At 58.4% G+C, this 17606-nt stretch overlaps 7 protein-coding genes across 7 annotated transcripts; 3 read left to right on the top strand and 4 right to left on the bottom strand.

Annotated features, from left to right (window-relative positions):
- Positions 1-349: 349 nt before the first annotated feature.
- SLS55_001475 (uncharacterized protein) lies at positions 350-2434 on the top strand (the record flags this gene model as incomplete). The annotated part of the gene is made up of 1 exon (XM_066772969.1): positions 350-2434. The coding sequence occupies one exon, from the start codon at positions 350-352 to the stop codon at positions 2432-2434; it is 2085 nt and encodes a 694-aa protein (XP_066635536.1).
- A 1824-nt stretch (positions 2435-4258) lies between these two features.
- On the bottom strand, positions 4259-5064 carry SLS55_001474 (uncharacterized protein; the record flags this gene model as incomplete). The annotated part of the gene is made up of 2 exons (XM_066772968.1): positions 4259-4936; positions 5035-5064. The coding sequence occupies 2 exons, from the start codon at positions 5062-5064 to the stop codon at positions 4259-4261; spliced, it is 708 nt and encodes a 235-aa protein (XP_066635535.1).
- Positions 5065-5447: 383 nt separating this feature from the next.
- On the top strand, positions 5448-6075 carry SLS55_001473 (uncharacterized protein; the record flags this gene model as incomplete). The annotated part of the gene is made up of 3 exons (XM_066772967.1): positions 5448-5483; positions 5543-5624; positions 5699-6075. The coding sequence occupies 3 exons, from the start codon at positions 5448-5450 to the stop codon at positions 6073-6075; spliced, it is 495 nt and encodes a 164-aa protein (XP_066635534.1).
- A 397-nt stretch (positions 6076-6472) lies between these two features.
- Positions 6473-6979, bottom strand: SLS55_001472 (uncharacterized protein; the record flags this gene model as incomplete). The annotated part of the gene is made up of 2 exons (XM_066772966.1): positions 6473-6813; positions 6904-6979. 2 exons carry the CDS (start codon positions 6977-6979, stop codon positions 6473-6475), a joined length of 417 nt encoding a protein of 138 aa, XP_066635533.1.
- A 786-nt stretch (positions 6980-7765) lies between these two features.
- On the bottom strand, positions 7766-8534 carry SLS55_001471 (uncharacterized protein; the record flags this gene model as incomplete). Its single annotated transcript, XM_066772965.1, has 3 exons — positions 7766-8289; positions 8352-8433; positions 8493-8534. The coding sequence occupies 3 exons, from the start codon at positions 8532-8534 to the stop codon at positions 7766-7768; spliced, it is 648 nt and encodes a 215-aa protein (XP_066635532.1).
- A 701-nt stretch (positions 8535-9235) lies between these two features.
- Positions 9236-9790, bottom strand: SLS55_001470 (uncharacterized protein; the record flags this gene model as incomplete). Its single annotated transcript, XM_066772964.1, has 3 exons — positions 9236-9561; positions 9619-9703; positions 9755-9790. 3 exons carry the CDS (start codon positions 9788-9790, stop codon positions 9236-9238), a joined length of 447 nt encoding a protein of 148 aa, XP_066635531.1.
- Positions 9791-10600: 810 nt separating this feature from the next.
- Positions 10601-12556, top strand: RTC5 (Restriction of telomere capping protein 5; the record flags this gene model as incomplete). The annotated part of the gene is made up of 2 exons (XM_066772963.1): positions 10601-10643; positions 10707-12556. The coding sequence occupies 2 exons, from the start codon at positions 10601-10603 to the stop codon at positions 12554-12556; spliced, it is 1893 nt and encodes a 630-aa protein (XP_066635530.1).
- Between the last annotated feature and the right edge of the window lie 5050 nt (positions 12557-17606).

Here is a 17606-nt window from a genome sequence, read left to right as displayed (position 1 = left end):
GGGGGCCGGCCGGCCATAGATGGCGTCGCTAGCTGCTGCGATCGAACCCTGGAATTAGTTTCAACGACGACAAGCCGCCCGCTTCCCGTCAACAACACCGTTTTCCCCATCTCGAGAGCTTGGGTTATGCGCCCGTAGTCGCACACGCATCTGTCGCGCATTGTGAGTGCACATCCTACCCACTGCCCCCCGGTCTGAAACCCGCGTTTCACATCGGCGCCCGGCCACCGTTTGGTGCCCACGCCCTGCCCACCGCCCGCCCGCGTCACGCTTTACTATGTCCCCGTCGTCCTAGCCACAATTCCTCTCCCGCGTCCACCCACTGATTCCCCCTCCCGCAACCGCAGCCATGTCATCGAATCTGCCTGGCGGCGGCGGCGTGAGATCACTCCGTGCTATGTTTGAGAGCTCGCATCCCGAACGTTCTGCATCCCCTGAAGCTCGTGGCCGTTCGCCCACCCCCGGCTCACCCTCCGTCCGCAGCAGCGAGTCCAATTCGCGCCCGACCTCCAAGGTGCGCGCCAGCTTCATTTCCGTCGGCCCCTTTGACTCGCCTCCCACCAGCATGCCCGGCGAGAACGGCGAGAACGGCGTCGAGAGCCCGGCTGTTGGCAGCCCGGCTGTCGAGAGCCCCGGCGACAGCCCCATCGCGAGCCCGCCCACCGGCGCAATCGCTGCCCTCAGGGCCGCCGCTCCCTCCGAGTCCGGCGGTAGCACCGTCACCCAGCGCCGCGGCAGCATGAGTCTCGATCCGAACCGCGACTCCGAGGTGCTGGAGGAGCTCAGGCACACCGTGTCCTCCGAGGCCGACCACCGCCGCGCCAGCGTCGACATCCAAGAGACGGTGCCCGAGAACGCCGTCTTCACCGGCCCCACCAACACGCCCTTCATGGAGATCAAGGAGGACAATGCGATGGGCACCTTCATCGACAATGACGACAACAAGTGGCAGGATGCCAAGAAGGCAAGCGAGCCTGGCCCCAAGGCGGAGGCTACGAACGAAAACGCGCGCAGCTTCCTCGAGGAAGCCGCCAAGGGCTTGAAGCGCGTCGAGATTGCCGCCGAGGAGAAGAAGTCGGACCCCAACCACAAGTCGTCCGACGCCTCCGACGCCACCGCCACCACTCCCACGCCCGCGACCACCGCTCCCCCGCCGGCTGCCGAAGAGCCAAAGAAGGAGGACGTTGCTCTTCCCGCCGAAGATCCTACAATGACCCAGCCGGACAAGAAGACCGACGTGGAGGACGCGAGCGCTCAGATGAAGCCCTCGGACCCCAAGGAGGAGAGCGCCGTCTCTGGTGGTGAGGCTCTGCCGCCTCCTACCGAGTCTTTGAAGCCTCTGGGCGTTGAGAAGACCGCGGAGGAGGCGCCTGCGCCTGCGCCTGCCGCCGAGGAGAAGGCCGAGGAGAAGGTTGAGCCCCAGCCTGAGGAGAAGGCCAATGTCGCACCCGAGCCTGTTGCTGAGGCCGAGAAGACGCCCGCGCCGGCTGAGGAGAGCGAGCCTGCTGGAGGCAAGTCTCCCATCCCTCCCGGAACGCCTAAGTCGCCGATCGCTTCCCCGAAGTCCACGACATCAAAAACTTCGTCCGCAAAGGAGCCCGCGAAGAGGACCAGCAGGACGTCGCTCAAGTCGGCGACCTCCAGCTCCGCGGCGAAGCCGCGCGCTTCGTCCAGGCCGGCAGCTGAGAAGAAGGGTACTCACGCCACGCCCCCTTTTACGAAGCCCAGACCAAAGTCGCCTACGCGCCCCGCCAAGCTCCCCTCGCATCTGACTGCGCCCACTGCTGCTTCGGCTGCGAAGCGCGAGGCCGAAAAGGCTGAGGAGAAGAAGGCTGCCGCTAAGCCCAAGACCACGACCCCCCGCGCCCCGGCTGTCGCGTCCAAGACGACGACTGCTGCCGCGCACAAGAACGCAGCCGAGAAGAAGGCCGGGTCCCGCCCCTCGCTGCCCGCGCAGAGCACCGCCAAGCGTCCCGAGTCGCGCACCTCCAGGCCCAGCGTTGGAGCGCGCGCGCCCGATGACAGCTTCCTCGCCCGCATGATGCGCCCCACGGCGGCCTCTGCCAGCAAGACGCACGAGAAGAAGGACGACGTCAAGTCGCCGCCGCGTCGCCAGACGTCGGTCAAGGCGAAGCAAGCGAACGGCAGCGGCGTCGCCGCGAAGGCGAAGACAAAGGTTGTGGAGGGCATTGACAAGGCGAAGGAAAAGGTTCTGGACAAGGATGGTGCGGAGGAGAAGAAGGAGGAGGAGAAGAGCACGGGGCCGTCGCTGGAGCCTGCGCTCCCCATCACGGAGAAGCCAGTGGAGGAGGAAAAGGCGGCCGAGGCGGAGGGCAAGAACACACCGCCTCAGGATGCGGAGACTCCAGAGCAGCAGAGCGGGGAGACAATGACGCAAACGCCCGCGGGCCTTGAGGGCGGTGTTATTCGGTAAGATAGATACACTATTCTTCCACAACCACTAATTGCATATTAAACTTCTTCCACCCGCCACCCGTTCCGTTTTCCCTCCATTACTCTTGTGGTTGCATGCAAATTAAGCGTCAAGAACTTCGCCAGGTCGTAGCCCAACAACAACCCTTGCCACACTAGTTGAAGAAACCCCGCAAATCATTCGCTCGCCGCCGCAACAACAACAACACCTCTTCCCCGACGCAGCAGCCATGGCGACAACGACGCCAACGAGCGGCTCGACCCGCGCTCTCCGCAGCTTCAGCAACGCCAGCAGCATGACGGCCTACTCGTCCACGAGCACCGCCTTCACCACCGCCTCCACCGCCGCGACGTCCGTCTACGGCGGAAGCACACCGACCTCTTCCTACACCAGCGGCACGTCCACTCCGTCTTCCGTTTCTGTTTGTGGCGACATCCCTCCCGCCAAGCCTGTCGCCGCCGCCGCCGCTGCCGCCCCGGCGCGCAGGGGCCGCATCTCGAATTTGGTCGCGTTCTTCGAGAAGAATCAGTAAAGTGCTCTTCTTCTCGGACGGGGCCGCCGCTTTTGCAATAGCCCTTCTTCTTCTTCTTCCCCCTTGGCCAAATGAAAAGGCGGATGCGAGCTCTGGTGCGGTGCGGTTATCGTTTTTGTCTGGTACAGATGATGTCGTATCCGCTGCTGCTGCTGCTTGGGCTGGTCTCGAGCAGAGAGCTGGCGTTTTTGCCCTTTTCTATTGTTTTCTTTCCTATGAGGCCATTTCCCCTCCCCTTTCCCGCTCTGTTTCCCCCACCACCACCACCACCACCACCCCCACGATACGCCCACTTTCTCTGGTAGAAAGGGGGTGATGGTATGGTGTGTATGTGTTATTTGCGATATTCTTTCGAGTTTTCTCTCTTTTTTTTTTTTTTTCAAACTCACTCTACGGATGGATGGATGATACGTGCGGGAAGAAGAAGTTCCGTCGTCGCGTCTCTGTGAGATGTGGTGGGGAGCTCGTCATTGGTTTAAACGAACACATGCTGTCGACGTTGGACGATTGGAAGGAAAAGGAGATGCAACGCGCCTAGCCTTTTCTTTTTGTTTTCCGTTGTTTGTCGTCGTTGTTGTTATTATGGTTTCTGTTTTGTGGTTTGGGTTTTGTGTTGCTGTTCGGTTTCGGCTGTTCGGGCTCTGCGTTTTTGCGTTTGTGTTTTTGTTGTTTGCCTCTTTCCTTTTTTTCACTTCGTGATTGTCGTTTTTCTTGGTATGGCTTTTTGAGTTCTCTCACGTTGAAGTGGTTCGTGTATGTGTATGTATATCTAGGTGTATTGGTTTTAATTGCTCGTTGTTTTATAGTCCCCCTTCTCCTTGCAGTCCGTGCTTTGGATAGAGAGAGTGTGTGTGTGACTACTCGCTCATATCGTTCAGTTCTGTGGGAGGTCACGCCGTTGCAGTATGATTGCATAAACAGGCTTGGAGTTCAGTTCAACAGACAGTTCGCGCCTGTCACCGTTCACGAGTTTGAAGATGAGGAAGCACAGCATATCTCGAGGCATTTGCATCCATTGTATCAAGCTCTCACATTTTCTATAGCGGAAAGCAAGCTAACCGGCCACGGCGCGTAGTCGGTTGCGCATGTCTTCCTCCCAATCCTTTTTTTTTTTTTCTTTTGGGTCATTGCCTTTTTGTTTCCTTTTTTTTTTTTCCAAAATCCCGAACCATCGATTCCGCTTTCCAATCCGGCAGAGGCTGGCTGACTGGCCGGCCGGCCGCCCCACCCCCTGCCTGCCTTCCAATCGGCGCGCCCGATCAACCTTTCTTCTTCTTCTGCTTTCCGCCTTCTCAGACAACAGCATCGTCGTCGCCCTCGTCCTCCTGCAGGAAGAAGAATGATCCCTGGTCGATGAGGTCGTCGGCGGGGACGGCGGGGATGACGGAGGCGACGATCTTCACGTCCTCCTCGGGCTCCTCCTCCTGCTTGATCTTCTTGTTCGCGTTCGCGTTCGCGTCCGCGTTCGCCGCCTCCTTCTTCTTCGCAGCGGAAGCCGGAGTAGAAGAAGCCGGAGCAAAAGTAGCGGTTGTAGGAGCAGGGTCGTCGGTAGGCGTCGTCGACCTCCTCAAGTCGTCGGAGTCGTTGGGGTAGTCGTAGTCCTCAGGCCTGACACGCTTGCGACCACCACCACCGCGTCCGCGACCGTTCTTCTTGGTCGGCGAGCTACGGCTACCGCTACGGCTACCACCGCCGCGACCGCCGCCGCCGCCGGCAGCAGCAGCAGCAGCCTTGCTCGGCGTACCGGCCTTGCTGCCAGCGGGAGTGGTGGCGGCCGAGACAGAACCACCATCACCGCCGTTGTTGTTGTTCTTGTTGTTGCTGTCGGCGACGTTGTGGTTCTTGCGCAGCTTCTGGATGCGCTGGCGGATGGCGTTGCCGGTGACGCCGGTCCCCATGGCGGCGGCGAGCTGGTTGCAGTCGTCGCGGCTGGGGTGGTACAGGTGTAGCATGGCAAGGAGGAGTTGGGTCTGTTGTTTTTTTGTTATTTCGGTGTTGTTAGCAGGGGTGCGTGTGTGGTTGAGGTTGGGGAAGGGAAGTGAGGTGAGGTGAGCAGGGGGACAGTTACGTTTTGGTCGACGACGTCGGTGGTGGACATGATGGCGGTCGCCGGTCGGCTTGTCTTTTTTTTGAGGTTGGTGGGATGGTGGGGTTGGGGTGTGGGATCGTCGTTGTGTCGATGGGGTGGCGGTCGAGTTCGAGCGCGTTGGGTGGAGTGGCGTGGAGTGGAGTGGGGAGGATGATGGGGGATGGAGGTTGGAAAGCAAAATTTTGAGCGGAAGGGAGCTGGTGAAAGTACCGGGTTCGATGCAGGAAGATCTTGGGCCAGGATTTGGGGAGCATAAAAGTGCGGCTGCGTCTCTTCCACGCACAACCCTCCACGACACTTCGCCTCCCAACCCCAACCACAACATCCACTGCCCCATAGCGCACACCACTGTACCACCTCCTTCTCCATACCGCATACCACCAACAGCCACCATGCCTATCAGTTGGACCGCCGAGGTCGACCAACGCGTAAGTCCATCCGCACCTCCTCCAGTCCCTCACCACCCGCTGACCGCGCGCTCCCGCAGCTCTTCCAGACAACCATGGACGTGTGCGGCGTAACGATCAACGGTACCCAGTACAATGAAATCGCTGAGAGGATGGGCGATGGTAAGACTTTCCCCGCCATGCGCCATGCGAAACCCACTTCACTTGCCTCGATTGCTCACAACATGACGACGCAGGATTCACCGTGGAGGCCCTGAAGCACCGTTTCCGCCGCATCAAATCCCAGAGCGGCAAGGCCGCCGGCGGTGGCGGCACGCCACGCAAGGGCGGCACCACGCCGAAGGCCCTGAAGACCGGTGGCACTCCCAGGTCCGGCCGCAGCAAGAAGCAGGTCAGCACCGACGCCGGTACCGACGACAGCGGCAACGATGAGAAGAAGCTGCGCGCTTCACCACGCAAGCGCGCCGCGAAGAGCTACGCCGAGCCCGCGACCGACGACGAGGGCGATGGTGACGACCCGGAAGAGCCCGAATCGCCGACCAAAAAAGTCAAGCACGAGAAGGAGGATGACGATGCCGCTGGCTCCTTCTTCGACCAGGACGAGGAAGTGTGATTCTACACCTAGGGCTTCTACAGATCGGCGGATTGGTTGCTGTGACTTGGGACTTTGACGATCGAATGAGCACCGGCAAGTAGTTAGATACAGTATTGAATGCCAGCACTGCTATCCTCACCTCGTGCCAATTCCTTCCTGTGACGCCGAGTGATAAATGGCCAGGGCCCAGGACTTCCAGGTGAGAAGGCCTGCGCCAACCCGGGACAAAAGTCAACACCCTGATTGTGGGAGATGCACGAAAATGATGGCAATGCCGAATTACTTTCAATCGGGAATTTTCTATCGCCAAGTCGAACCCGTGTCAAAGCCTCAATGAATAAAGCCGCCTTCTCCAGACTTCGAACCGAGAATCTTCTTCTGCGCAAGCCAGCCCCAGCCCCAGCCCCAGCCCCATCTAGACGTCCTCGCCATCCTCGTCAAAGAACGACTTCTGTTCTTCCTCCTTCTTGACCTTCTTCGTCGGCAAGTCCGGGATCTCTTCGTCGTCGTCCGCCTGATCCTCATCGTTCGCCGCGGCGGCGCCGCGCTTGCGGGGAGAGGCGCGCGGCGTCTTGTCCGGGTCCTGATCGGAGGAGTCCTTCTTCTTGCGGCCGCCGCGAGCTGCCGGCTTCGCCGGAGTGCCCGCGGCACTGCCTCCGCCTCCGCCTGATCCGCTGCCGATGACGCTGTTGGCGCCGCCGTACTTCTTCTTGAGGTGCTTGGTGAAGCGCTGGCTGATGGCGCTGACGGTGGCGCCTGGATATTTTCACCCGAATTAGCTTTGTTTTTTTTTTTTTGGTCCCGGGCGTCGTCGATGCGGAAGTGAGAGAGAGCTGAGCTGCTTACCGCCGCCGAGCTTTTCGGCAATCGTCTTCCAGCCGTCGGTTCCTAGCTTGGCGTCGGTCGTCTCGATGTACGCCATGAGTAGCTGTGCGTCGAGGGTTAGCTTGAACACACGGGTCGGGTCGGTCTGGTGGAAGGTCACTGACGCGTGCATCGTTCTCGGCATCCCAGACGACGGGCATGTTGGGCTTTTTTTTTTTTTGTAAAGGTATTGGATGGATGGATGGATGGATGGAAGCGGCTTCGTTCGCGTGGTCTGCGAGTGATGTGGAAGGTTGGTGGAGGAAGGAAAGTCGGCGGGAGACGAACGAAAGTGTGGGGGTTTATATGGGCTTCTGGCACGCGCGTGAGCACGCGTACGGCACCGAGCATTGCTGCGCGCTCCAGGCTACAGCCCGCGTCTGCATACCCAGGGCAGGAGCCCCCGCGAGATGAAACTAACGTAGCGTCACAGCCAGTGACAGAAGAAATGAGCCCTGCCCTCTCCCATTGACGGCGCTACCACCCTTTCTACGTAGGCAGTCGAATCTAAAATTCGGACGAAGATGCGACTCTTAAAAACGCAAAAACGCCCGGCAAATGGTATGTGGCGGTAGAGTGAGGGTACGGGTGACTGATACCTCGAAGGTTCACTTCAATGTAGCTTGTTCTACTTTAGAAAGCTACAAAAAATAGAGTCGTTGATTTTGATTTGCGCTCTGCTTGTCAGAGAGAGCTCTACACCGCCATGTTTAGAGGCGTTGTCTGTGACGGCAACTCACTGCCGAATCTACGGTCAGGCACCGTGAACCAAGACGAACCAGCAATGGGACAGCCAAGCGCCGCCATGCGAACATCCAAGCATGAGCCTCGCCGGCCATGTGCCCTAGACCTCCTCCGGCTCAGCCTCGCTCAGGCCGCCATCGCCGTCAAAGAAGCTTTTCTCAACCTCCTTCACGGCACCCTGCAACACCTCGTCCTCACCCGTTCCCTCGTCATCACCGCCCTGTTCAACCCTGGCCTTCTTGACCGGAGCACCGTGCTCCTCCAGCTGGTCCTCCTCGTCCTCGCCCTCGTCCGTCTCAGGCTCCTTGTACGAGCGCTTGGCGCCGGCTGTCACGCGCGCGCTCCTGCTGCGCTTGACGCCGCCAGTGTTGGCCGTCGGCGAGGCGGGGAGTTCACTGTCGTCGTCGCTGTCGGCCGACTCGTACTTGACGGCGCCCTTCTTGCCGGCGCTCTTGCCGGCGCTGCGGCGAGCATTGCTGCGGGGGGTGGCGCTCTTTGGACCACGCGGGGTGAGGGGGACGGCTGGCTTGATGGGACTGCCCGTGCCGTCGTCGGTCGAGATGAAACCGGCGGCGCGCTTGCGGGCGGCACCGAGGCGGTGGGCGATCGCCTGCGACTTGGGGTCTTGAATAAGGCGTTAGTGAGGAAACTGTGGTCACGGGTGAATGGGGGATTTTTTGGCGTACCGAAGCCCATGGCCTTGTTCAGCTTTCGCAGCATCTCGCCTGACACCTTGACGTCAAAGAGGTTAAGGAACAGGCCGAACAGCTGGAGTACTAAGTGAGTAGACGGTATGGTTTGAGTGGATTCGAAGGCTTCACGCGTACCTTAGCGTCTGCCTCGTGATCCCACTTCATGCCGGGGGCCATGACGGGCGATGAGTGTGCAGCTTTTTTTCGTTGTTGGTTGTGTGTTTCGGGTGTGTGTTTGGTGAAGGAATCGAGACGGAGGTGAGGCGGAAGAAATAGAGCAGCGGTTGTTGTGAATCTCAGAGCCTAAACCTAATTCGGAAATGCGTACGGGGTCTGGAAAGCGCCGATCGGCTCAAGAGGGAATAACAAGACAGTCTCTCCCGATGTTGCGACGGCGAGAACAGGCAGTGAAACTTTCCATCAGGGATAAGAGCTAAGCGTGTCTGTGAATGAGACATTCATCACCTTGTCGTTGCAGAGTGTTGAACAGTGTGGTGGATTGAAATTGATACCTTTGGCCTTTCGGCTTGACTAGCTTTGCTACGCTCATATAGAAAATGAGCTGGTGTACAGATAAGGAGAATGACGCGTCAGTGGTGAGAGTAGATAAGGGCTACAGGGGTACGCGACAAGGTGGTGAGAAAAAAGCAAATACGCGGTAATGTATGTCGGCTTTTGAGCCCACTGGTCAGTTGCAGAATCCAAGTTTTATGACAGCGACGACACTACTTTCTTTGCAAGACGATTCCAGAGGACAGTCTTTGATTGAATTGGAAGCTAATCATGGAGTAAGCATGGGCTGCTCTGTGCTAGGCACCAAACGCCGCGTCGGAGTTGAGCAATGCCGCGAATATCTAAGGAATTCCATCACTGGACGATTAAGACTCCTCCTTCTTCGTCTCGAAGACCGAGACGACCTGCTTGATGTCCTTGCCCGACAGCTCATCCTCATCGCCGTCCTCACCGCCTGACTTGCTCATCTCGCGCTTCGGGGTGCTGGCAGCCTTGGCACCAGCGCGCTTCTTGGTCGGAGACTCCTCGTTGTCCTGAGAGCTGTCGCCGCTCGCGTTGCCATTCTTGCGCTTGCCCGACTTCGGGGTCTTCGCAGCCGGGGTGACTGAGCCGTTGGCGGTGCCAATGCCGTCGGCCTCGGCCGCCTTCTTGAGCCTGGTGATGCGGTTCGTGATGGCGAGGCCAACGCAGTCTGCGAAGAAGAGTTAGAAACATTGTCGCATCCGGACCAATGCGATGCTGTGCTTACCGGGACCCATGAAGGAGTTCAGCTCATCGAGCATGGGGCCTTTGTTGATCTTGACGTCGTAGATCTTGAGGATGCCGAGCAGCAGCTACACGAAGATCAGCAACTGTCTGGGAAGTTATCTAGATGAGCTGCATACCTTGGCATCCGCTTCGGCGTTCCAGACCATAGGCATCTTGGTGGTGGTTGTGGATCGCGTTGTTAGAGTTGGGTGGAGCAAAGGTTGTGAGGAAGGATGAAAGATGGGCGGAGGAAGATCTGAGGGCGAGTGTCTGAAGTGAAGAGGCCGCAAATTTATGAGTAAGCAAGGTGCATTTTCCACTTCGCTGAAGTGAGTGATAGAATGAGCAGGGCCTTACGTCACCGGCTCTGGATAGGAAATCAGCTTTCACCAACCCCCCCTTCTTGGACGAAGCATCAGTCGATATTTTATCATCGACATGTCCACCGGGTTTAAGCCAATGTTCTTTCTACGGGCAGTTCAAGCAGATATCCGGACGTAGATTCTGGGTTAAAATCCGTGCAATTACGTCTGGACGTTGGATTCCACGACCCACGCATCTTTTAGTCTGCGAACAGAACTGGGATTTTCTCCTTCAATCGGACGGAACGCATTAGAAAAGTATGGATGGAAGGAACAAGCATGGTGAGCAAAAGAGAAACTGGGAACAGCAGAGAAATCATAGTTTCGCAGACGAGCGGGAGTTGCAGAGAATTGGAGGACCATAGAGCAATTAGCTGCGATGGAGAGATACAAAAGCGACGGAGATGGGGAGGAAGGGGAGAGGAGACGAAGTGGAGCGGGTGTAGCGGGGGCGGGGCGGAAAGTCTTGGCCGATGACGTTGGCGGGGCGGCAGCCTGGAGCCGCTTCCCCGGACGCGCAATGACATTCATGTGTCAGCTCCGTCGCCAGCTCCGTGCCCTCGAACCACCGTCTTCCTGCTGCCATATCCATGCGAGACCCCTCCTCACGCCTCCGGAACCATGGGCCAAGGGTACTCTTCGGACGCGCCCCCACCAACCTACGGTACGTTCGCATTGGACCCTGATCTTCGGCTTTCGCAAGCTCCCTGTGCTGACCCCCGACCAGAGCAGCTGTCGCTCGAGCTCGTCCGCCGTTTCGCTGACAAGTGCTACACTCCGCTTGAAATCTACTGCTTCAAGGCCGTCTTCAAAGCCCTCGCCGACTCGTCCTCGGGCATCCGCCATTGGAGCGAACCCACGCTATGCCGCTTCCTCGCCCTTCCCGACTCTCTCGCTGCCGGCTCCGTGGTCTTTCACATGGCCAGCTACCTCGGCGCCTTCCCCTTTCCAAGCCAGGCTCCTGCCATCTTGACGAGCGATAATCTGCTCAAGGTCGTCACATTGCTGACACGGAGACACACCCCGGTGCTGGGGAAAAAGGGCGACGCTGTGTGGATCCGCGAGATCTACCGCAGCCTTGCCGTCTACGATAGAGGACTGCAACAAGCTACCAAGGATGCCGAAGATGCTGATGGTGACAACAGTCAAGACAGGGAGACCCAGGCTGTCGCTGCCTACGATGGATTCGCTGTAGACGCCCCTGTCGACGACGAAGATGATGAAGATGACGGGGACGCGCTTGCCCTGGCCGCACTTGACTCCATGGATGCCGTCGAGGTCTTCAAGCAGGGCGAACAGTCCACTCTGAGCCATTCAATCATACCCACTGACAACTTCCTCCGCTTGATACAGCTTCTCTTATTCATCGCCCCGCTGGAGGCTCAGGATGACCTCGCTGTGTACGGCCTCCAGCTCACGGACAAGCGATTGAAAGGATTGAGAGAAACGGCAAATAACATACTCTCGTCGTTTGGAATAGAAAAGAGCCCGGGAGTAAATTACAAGACTTTCCATGCCGTCGTCTCGTCTTCTCTTCCCTACATGTTCGACGGGCTCAACCCTCTCTTCGAGCACTTTCTCTTCGCAAAAGACTTTGACCTGTCCAAGCGGAAGAACTCCGCCGCTTCAGCATCGGCAGAAACAGCCCCTGAATCGCCAAAGGATACTCCCCGTAAGAAACAAATACTTGCGCCTGAACCAATCCTCTTGTCGGAAGGTGAAATCTTGGACTTCAACTTGGTGAATCAGCTGTCTTTCCTCATCAGAGGCAACAACCTCTTCAGGCGCCTACGGCCACTGTATGCAGGAGGAACCCATGGCTTCAGCATGGGTAGCTTCGAAAAGAGCGTCTTCAACTGGCGCGCGCCCTCCATCCTCCTCGTCTCGGGCACGCTCCTCTCCGACAAGCCCGAGACGCCCAGCGAACGCGTCTTCGCCGACTCGCTCCCGCCCAAGCGCCTGCCCAGCAGCCTCGACCTGCCCTCGCGCAACACGACCAACCAAACCCTCACCTTCGGCGCCTACATCCCGGTGCCGTGGAAGGGCACGCCCAAGGCGGCCTTCGGCGACGCGTCGACGCAGCTGTTCCAGCTCTCGCCCACGCACGACCTCTTCGCCGCGTCGACGCTGAGCACCGACTACGTCTACCTCAACAAGCCGCCGCACCACCCCTCGGGCATCGGCCTCGGCTCGCCCGTGCCCCAGGCCGACACGTCGCGCGCCCACGGCCGCGCCCGCGGCGCCGTCCCCCTCGGCGCCGTCTCGCTGCACCTCGATTCCGGCCTCGAGTTCGCCGTCTTCACCCACCTCGCCGAGGGCGGCGGCTCGTTCCATCCCTCGCGCAACCCGCACCGTCGCAACAGGAGCTGGCAGGACCGCTTCGCCATTGAGGCCATCGAGGTGTGGGGGTGCGGCGGGGATGACGAGGCAGAGGCGCAGCGCAAGGCGTGGGCGTGGGAGGAGAGGGAGGCGGAGGCGAGGAGGCGCGTCAATCTGGGCACGGGCGATATAGATGCCGATAGGGAGCTGTTGAAGTTGGCGGGAATCCTGCAAGAAAGGAGCGGCGGGAGCATGTAATTGGAGCCATCTTTTTTTTTTTTTTTTTATCGGCCGGGTGTTCAATTGGTGTTTTCTGGACTTGGGAGTGTGGGATACGCGGGAACGGGAGCATGGGCTATAGGATACACAAAACGAACCAATCCACTTTACTACGAGTGATCTCCGCTCGCGGCTTTTCTTCTTGAAGTTGAGATTCCCCGTCGCTTGTGCTTCCTCCGCTTCTGCTGGAAGTATGCGTGTGCGCCCGGTCTTGGATGTGGTATACAAGATTTGACCCTTTTTCCCGCCGCCCATGTTTCTTTCTCATCTGTGGATAAAAGAAAACGCCCCGATATGCCCGGCCCCTTTTATGCTACAACATAGAACCAATGTTTTTACCCGGATAATTTCTTATCGTCGTCGTCCTTTCGATTTACGTGTGTTCATCTGAACATTCTCTAACCCTGCCTGTTTTGTTTCCAAGCCGCCAATTGTGTCAGCCGGGGCGCCGTAATCTTTTCACTTGGGTAATTCCAATCGAGAGATTTTGGAATTGGACGGGGGGGGGGGGGGGGGGGGGGGGGGTTGGACGTTACCTCTGCTTATGCTTGGGGTTCTTGCTGCAGATGATGTAGACGTATCTCTTGCCCTTGCGCCTGACGCTCTGCAGTAATAAATCATCGGATCTTCGTCAGCCAATTCGGTTCGTTTCGGTCAAATCAAGCAATCGCTCGTTCATCCTTCCTCCTCTTCCTCCCGGCCCCCCCAGCAATCCGCCATCCATCCGATCCCTCCATCCATTATACGAACTCCTCCCCCTCTTCCCCGCATCAGAGCCAAAAAAAAAAATAAAAAGAACGTACCTTGCACCCATCACACAGCTTCTTCACACTGCTGCGCACCTTCATGCCGCGAACCTGCTGTTGGAGCGATGCGGCGGAGACGGCGGCGGAGACGGCGGTGGGGCGCGCGCGCCATAGTTGCGAGAAGGGGGCGGCGGCGCGGGCGACGGTGGCGGCGGTTGCGGTGCTGCTCGTGAGCAGGCGCGGTGTTGTTGCGGCGAAGACGGTGCGGCGCAGCGGCGGCGCGAGGAAGAGGGTGCGGGCGAACATTGTGTGTGTGTGTTTGTTCTCTTGGTTGTGCGCCGCGGGCGGTCGGGGAGGAATTGGGCGGTGGGGCGGGGGTTATCGAGAGGCAGCGGCGAATGGGCGGGCGGGCGGCAACGGTGGTGGTGGTGGTTGCGAGGTTCGTGAATGTGTGATGATGGAGTTCGTTCGTCGTGGTTCGGTCGGTCGGAGCGGAGGTTACGGATTGGGCTTGGTGCGAGGGTTAGGTAAGTCGTAACGTGAGGTATTTGGGACTCGCTCGCTCGGCGGGTAGGTGGTGGTGGTGGCGGCGGCGGCGGCGCGGGCCGGATGCGACTACTAACTTTTTGGGAGCGGGGGATGGGGATGATGTTGTCCTGCGCGACAATCTTGATGTAGATTTTTAGCGTTTTGAGATAGGATGAGCGCTGAGACAGATACTGTGGTAGTTTTGCCGGAACAGATAAAGCTATGGAATCCAGCCTCTGCTGCATGTTTTGCTGGCTTGGAGACTAGAATTGATCGATGCTTCTGCTTCCAGATTGCTACTGACTTGAGTACTTCAGCAGACAAATGGACGCTGTTCCATCGTCTAGTCAAATTACACTCTCCAGTTCCAGGCTGACGCAATTCGGTTTGGAGAAGTTAAAACTGTTTATGTCCACCTAATGCGTATAGCAGCAGCACTGGAACCCGCTGCGAACAACATACCAATAAAACAGTCCTATCTTCACGATTGGTATGCAGAGTAATTCAGATTGGAGTTCTTATGCTCGATAATGACTTGGAAGTATTGTCGTGAATGGATATTGATCAATGTTCAGTATGCTAAGACTTGCTCGCGAAAAAAATGAAAAAAAGAAGAAGAAGACCCGTATCACGGAACCCCAGGCACAAGTCCCGAAATTCCCCTAGATGAGTGAGCAGGTGCCATGCAGAGTAAAGCAGGACTGCAAAATGGCGGGAGCGCAAAGCAAACACCGCGAATGCATGTAAGAACATCGGACCCAGCTGCACACTGACGCCGGCGGCAACTCAAACCCCGAAAATAAGCTTCCAGGACCGACCGACCCATCGCCATGTTCATCGTGTAAGCCGCAGAAGCGAAATCGGGAATGGAAGCGGGAAGGAAGAGATGGCTGACCAACGTGGCCCCCATCCAACCCATCGGCATCGGCTTCTCCGCCCTGCTTAGCCGACCGCTCCACGACTGCCACCAACCTCCTCGCCGGCGCCTGCGGTCCATATGCCTTCCACATGTCCCTCACGATGTCCGTCTTCCCGAGGGTGGCGCACCGACCCTAGCACCTCGTTGGGGAGTAGCGCTGGGCTACGGGGTTACGCGCCGCGGGAGAATACATCCTATCGCGGCAACGTGAAAAAATCGGCCTGGGCGGTTTCGGGCCTGTCGTTGCCGTCGACACGTGTATTGATGGTTTGCTGGTGGATGTGGACTTGCGCGACTTTACCCATGGTGACTACGAAGTGGGACGGCCGGGATTGGGTCAGTCACAACTGGCTTTGCCTACGACTGTTTGAGTGAGCCTGCTGTCCGTTAAGCCCTTCTCCATGTATCGTTCCGTAGAATGCTCAGCAAAAAAGGCCCTTGCATTGTTTGGGGTCGAGGAGATGCAACGGAACGAATATACTCGTTGTTCCAATGTTCCTCAAGGTGGACTTGGCAGATCCAAGGCAAATACGTTGGAAGATGATTGTTCTCGCCGGCATCAATCCACCGTTGCAATCACTTCGAACCCACTCTGAGCTGTGTTTTCTTGCCAGACCGCGACCTTGGGTACTCGTAGCAGCCAACTGGCAGTATGTGCTCGGGAAGCAGGCGTGACGCCCACTTTTGCACAAGGATCCATAATTCGAAAACCGCCATGTTGTCCTGCATGCGGTCTGGACTGGACCAGGGTCTGGAAGTCACTCTGCTTATCATGCGATATCGAGTGCTCCAGCCTGATTGATAGTTTGACCGCTCAGTGAGCGAATCATCATGACACTTTTTTTTGTTGGGATGAGGTCAACGGACCCTTGTCAATAACATGGCTTTGACAGCTGGGCAAGTTCAGGGTACTTTCGCCAACACCTACTTTGTACGGCATATAGCCATTTACCTTGTTTCTGAGCGTACCCGAGACAGCAGAGTCAATGTACTGATTCGCCGCGGTTTTTTGATTACACCGTCTATGGCCGCAGCTGCCGATGGGATGGTGGGTAGGTTGGACAAAGTATGTCGTCAGGTACGCCAGGGTGCTACGGCATAGAGATGCGGCAATGCAGTCGCGGCAGAGCCATAGGACGATTCTGCGGCCAGAACCAGTCGGATCACGGCAGCAGCCATGCGAGACGCGAAGAACATGGTCTGCCCTACCAGATGGCCAGGAACGCGCGGAAGTTTCTTGTAGTCAGGAGCTTAGTTGCAGAAAAGTCCACCTAACAGCTGCGGGCAGCCAGTGAGGGTGCGCCAGCGATGCGGATTATCGATGCTGATAAGGGTGGTGGAGCAATAATGAGGGTTCGGCATGCCGGGGTGGTGTCCCTGGCGTTCGAGGATTGGTGCGATAGGGCTGAAACGCACGTTTTATCACGCAGTGGCGTCAGAGGAAACCACCTTGGCCGAAAGCAGGGAAAAGGAGAAAAGGGCCGGGCAAGCGGATAGTCTGACTCAACAGAAGTGTTGGGGCGGACACGGTGCCAGAAGCATTGCAGTCGACTCATAGGCCGTTGACCGTTGCCTGAGGTAATGGTACCAACATGTGAACGGCGGCGCCATCGCCGGCGGTGGGGGTGGTGGAGCGTTCCTGAGTGGAGGGGTTTTCTCGAGGTCGTTGGAAAGCATTGGAAGGGCGAGGCCGTTCAAAAATGCGGCTAGGGTCGCGCACGCCAGAGCGGTGAGCGGTGACAGTTGTCCGTTGCGTCGTTGGCTGCGTGCTGCCATTTCCACCCAGGCATCCCAAAGGAGAAGCAGACCCTGCAGGCCCGCCAGCTCCAGGCGCAGGTTGCGTGCGATGTTTCGAGAATCTCACATGCAAAAGCTGCAGAGGAGGAGGTGGAGTTAAAAGTCCGCAGATGACTCGCGGAGTCGACCGGCGCAGCGCCAGCGGCTCCTTGGACCACACCACCCGGCGCCCATTTCGGTAATTCGACGGCGCAGGCGTGCGGCGGGAGGGCGCGGGTGATGGGCAGCGCAGCGACTGTGGCCAAATTTAGCGTCATCTGAGCGTCGCCGCGCTGATGCGGAAAGCCCTTGCCTCAACATGGCCCGGTGACTGCTGCTTGTGCGACGCAGGCAAAGGATGCATCGCACGATTGGCGGCTGGGCTCAGCACTGTTCCCGCGATAAGCCCAACGCCAACACCCCGCGGTGGGGATAGTCGATGCGGGCTGGATCTCTCTCACATGCCGCAGGACGGGGATCGCGCAGCCACCCTTGCGCGCGTTCGTCCCACACGCGGCGGAGAACGTTCCTCGTACCCGCCAGCGCGTTACCGGTTCCTGATCGCAGCCCATGTCGGCGGGAGAGCCCTAATGCGCGGCGTGGGGCGTTGGCATTCGCGGGTGGGTTTTCGAGACCAAGGCAGCGCGCGGAGCCGAAGCGTTGGCCGCGCGTGGGCCGGCAGCGAATTGCGAGGGCCACAAGGGCGGTTGGCCTGGTCGATGACGAGGTGTCGAGGCGTGGGTGCTATCCCTGGCAGCGTCTCAGCTGGTCAGCGCCGGGCGTATGACAGATCTCTTCGCGTAGTGCATCGCTGATTTAGGCGGCGCGCTGCGCTACAAGCTTGCCAGCCCAAGTCTCACGCGCCTCCCACAGCACCGCAGCAGCGTGCTTGAAAGCGACGCGTGACCCGCTAGCTCTCCCGCCTTCGGCCTTTCACCCGCCGCCCGTCGTCACCGCACCTCCTTGCGATTCTATTCGACACAAATACTCGAACACCTCCCCGCAATCCGCACTCTGCTCTCCGCTCTCCGCTCTCCGCATTAACTTCCCCACAGCCCCG

The sequence above is a fragment of the Diplodia seriata genome (genome assembly GCF_021436955.1).
Source record: "Diplodia seriata strain FDS-637 chromosome Unknown scaffold_2, whole genome shotgun sequence".
Taxonomy (NCBI): Eukaryota; Fungi; Ascomycota; class Dothideomycetes; order Botryosphaeriales; family Botryosphaeriaceae; genus Diplodia; species Diplodia seriata.
Note: the sequence above shows the minus strand (reverse complement) of the source record. Positions and strands in the feature narration are given on the sequence as shown.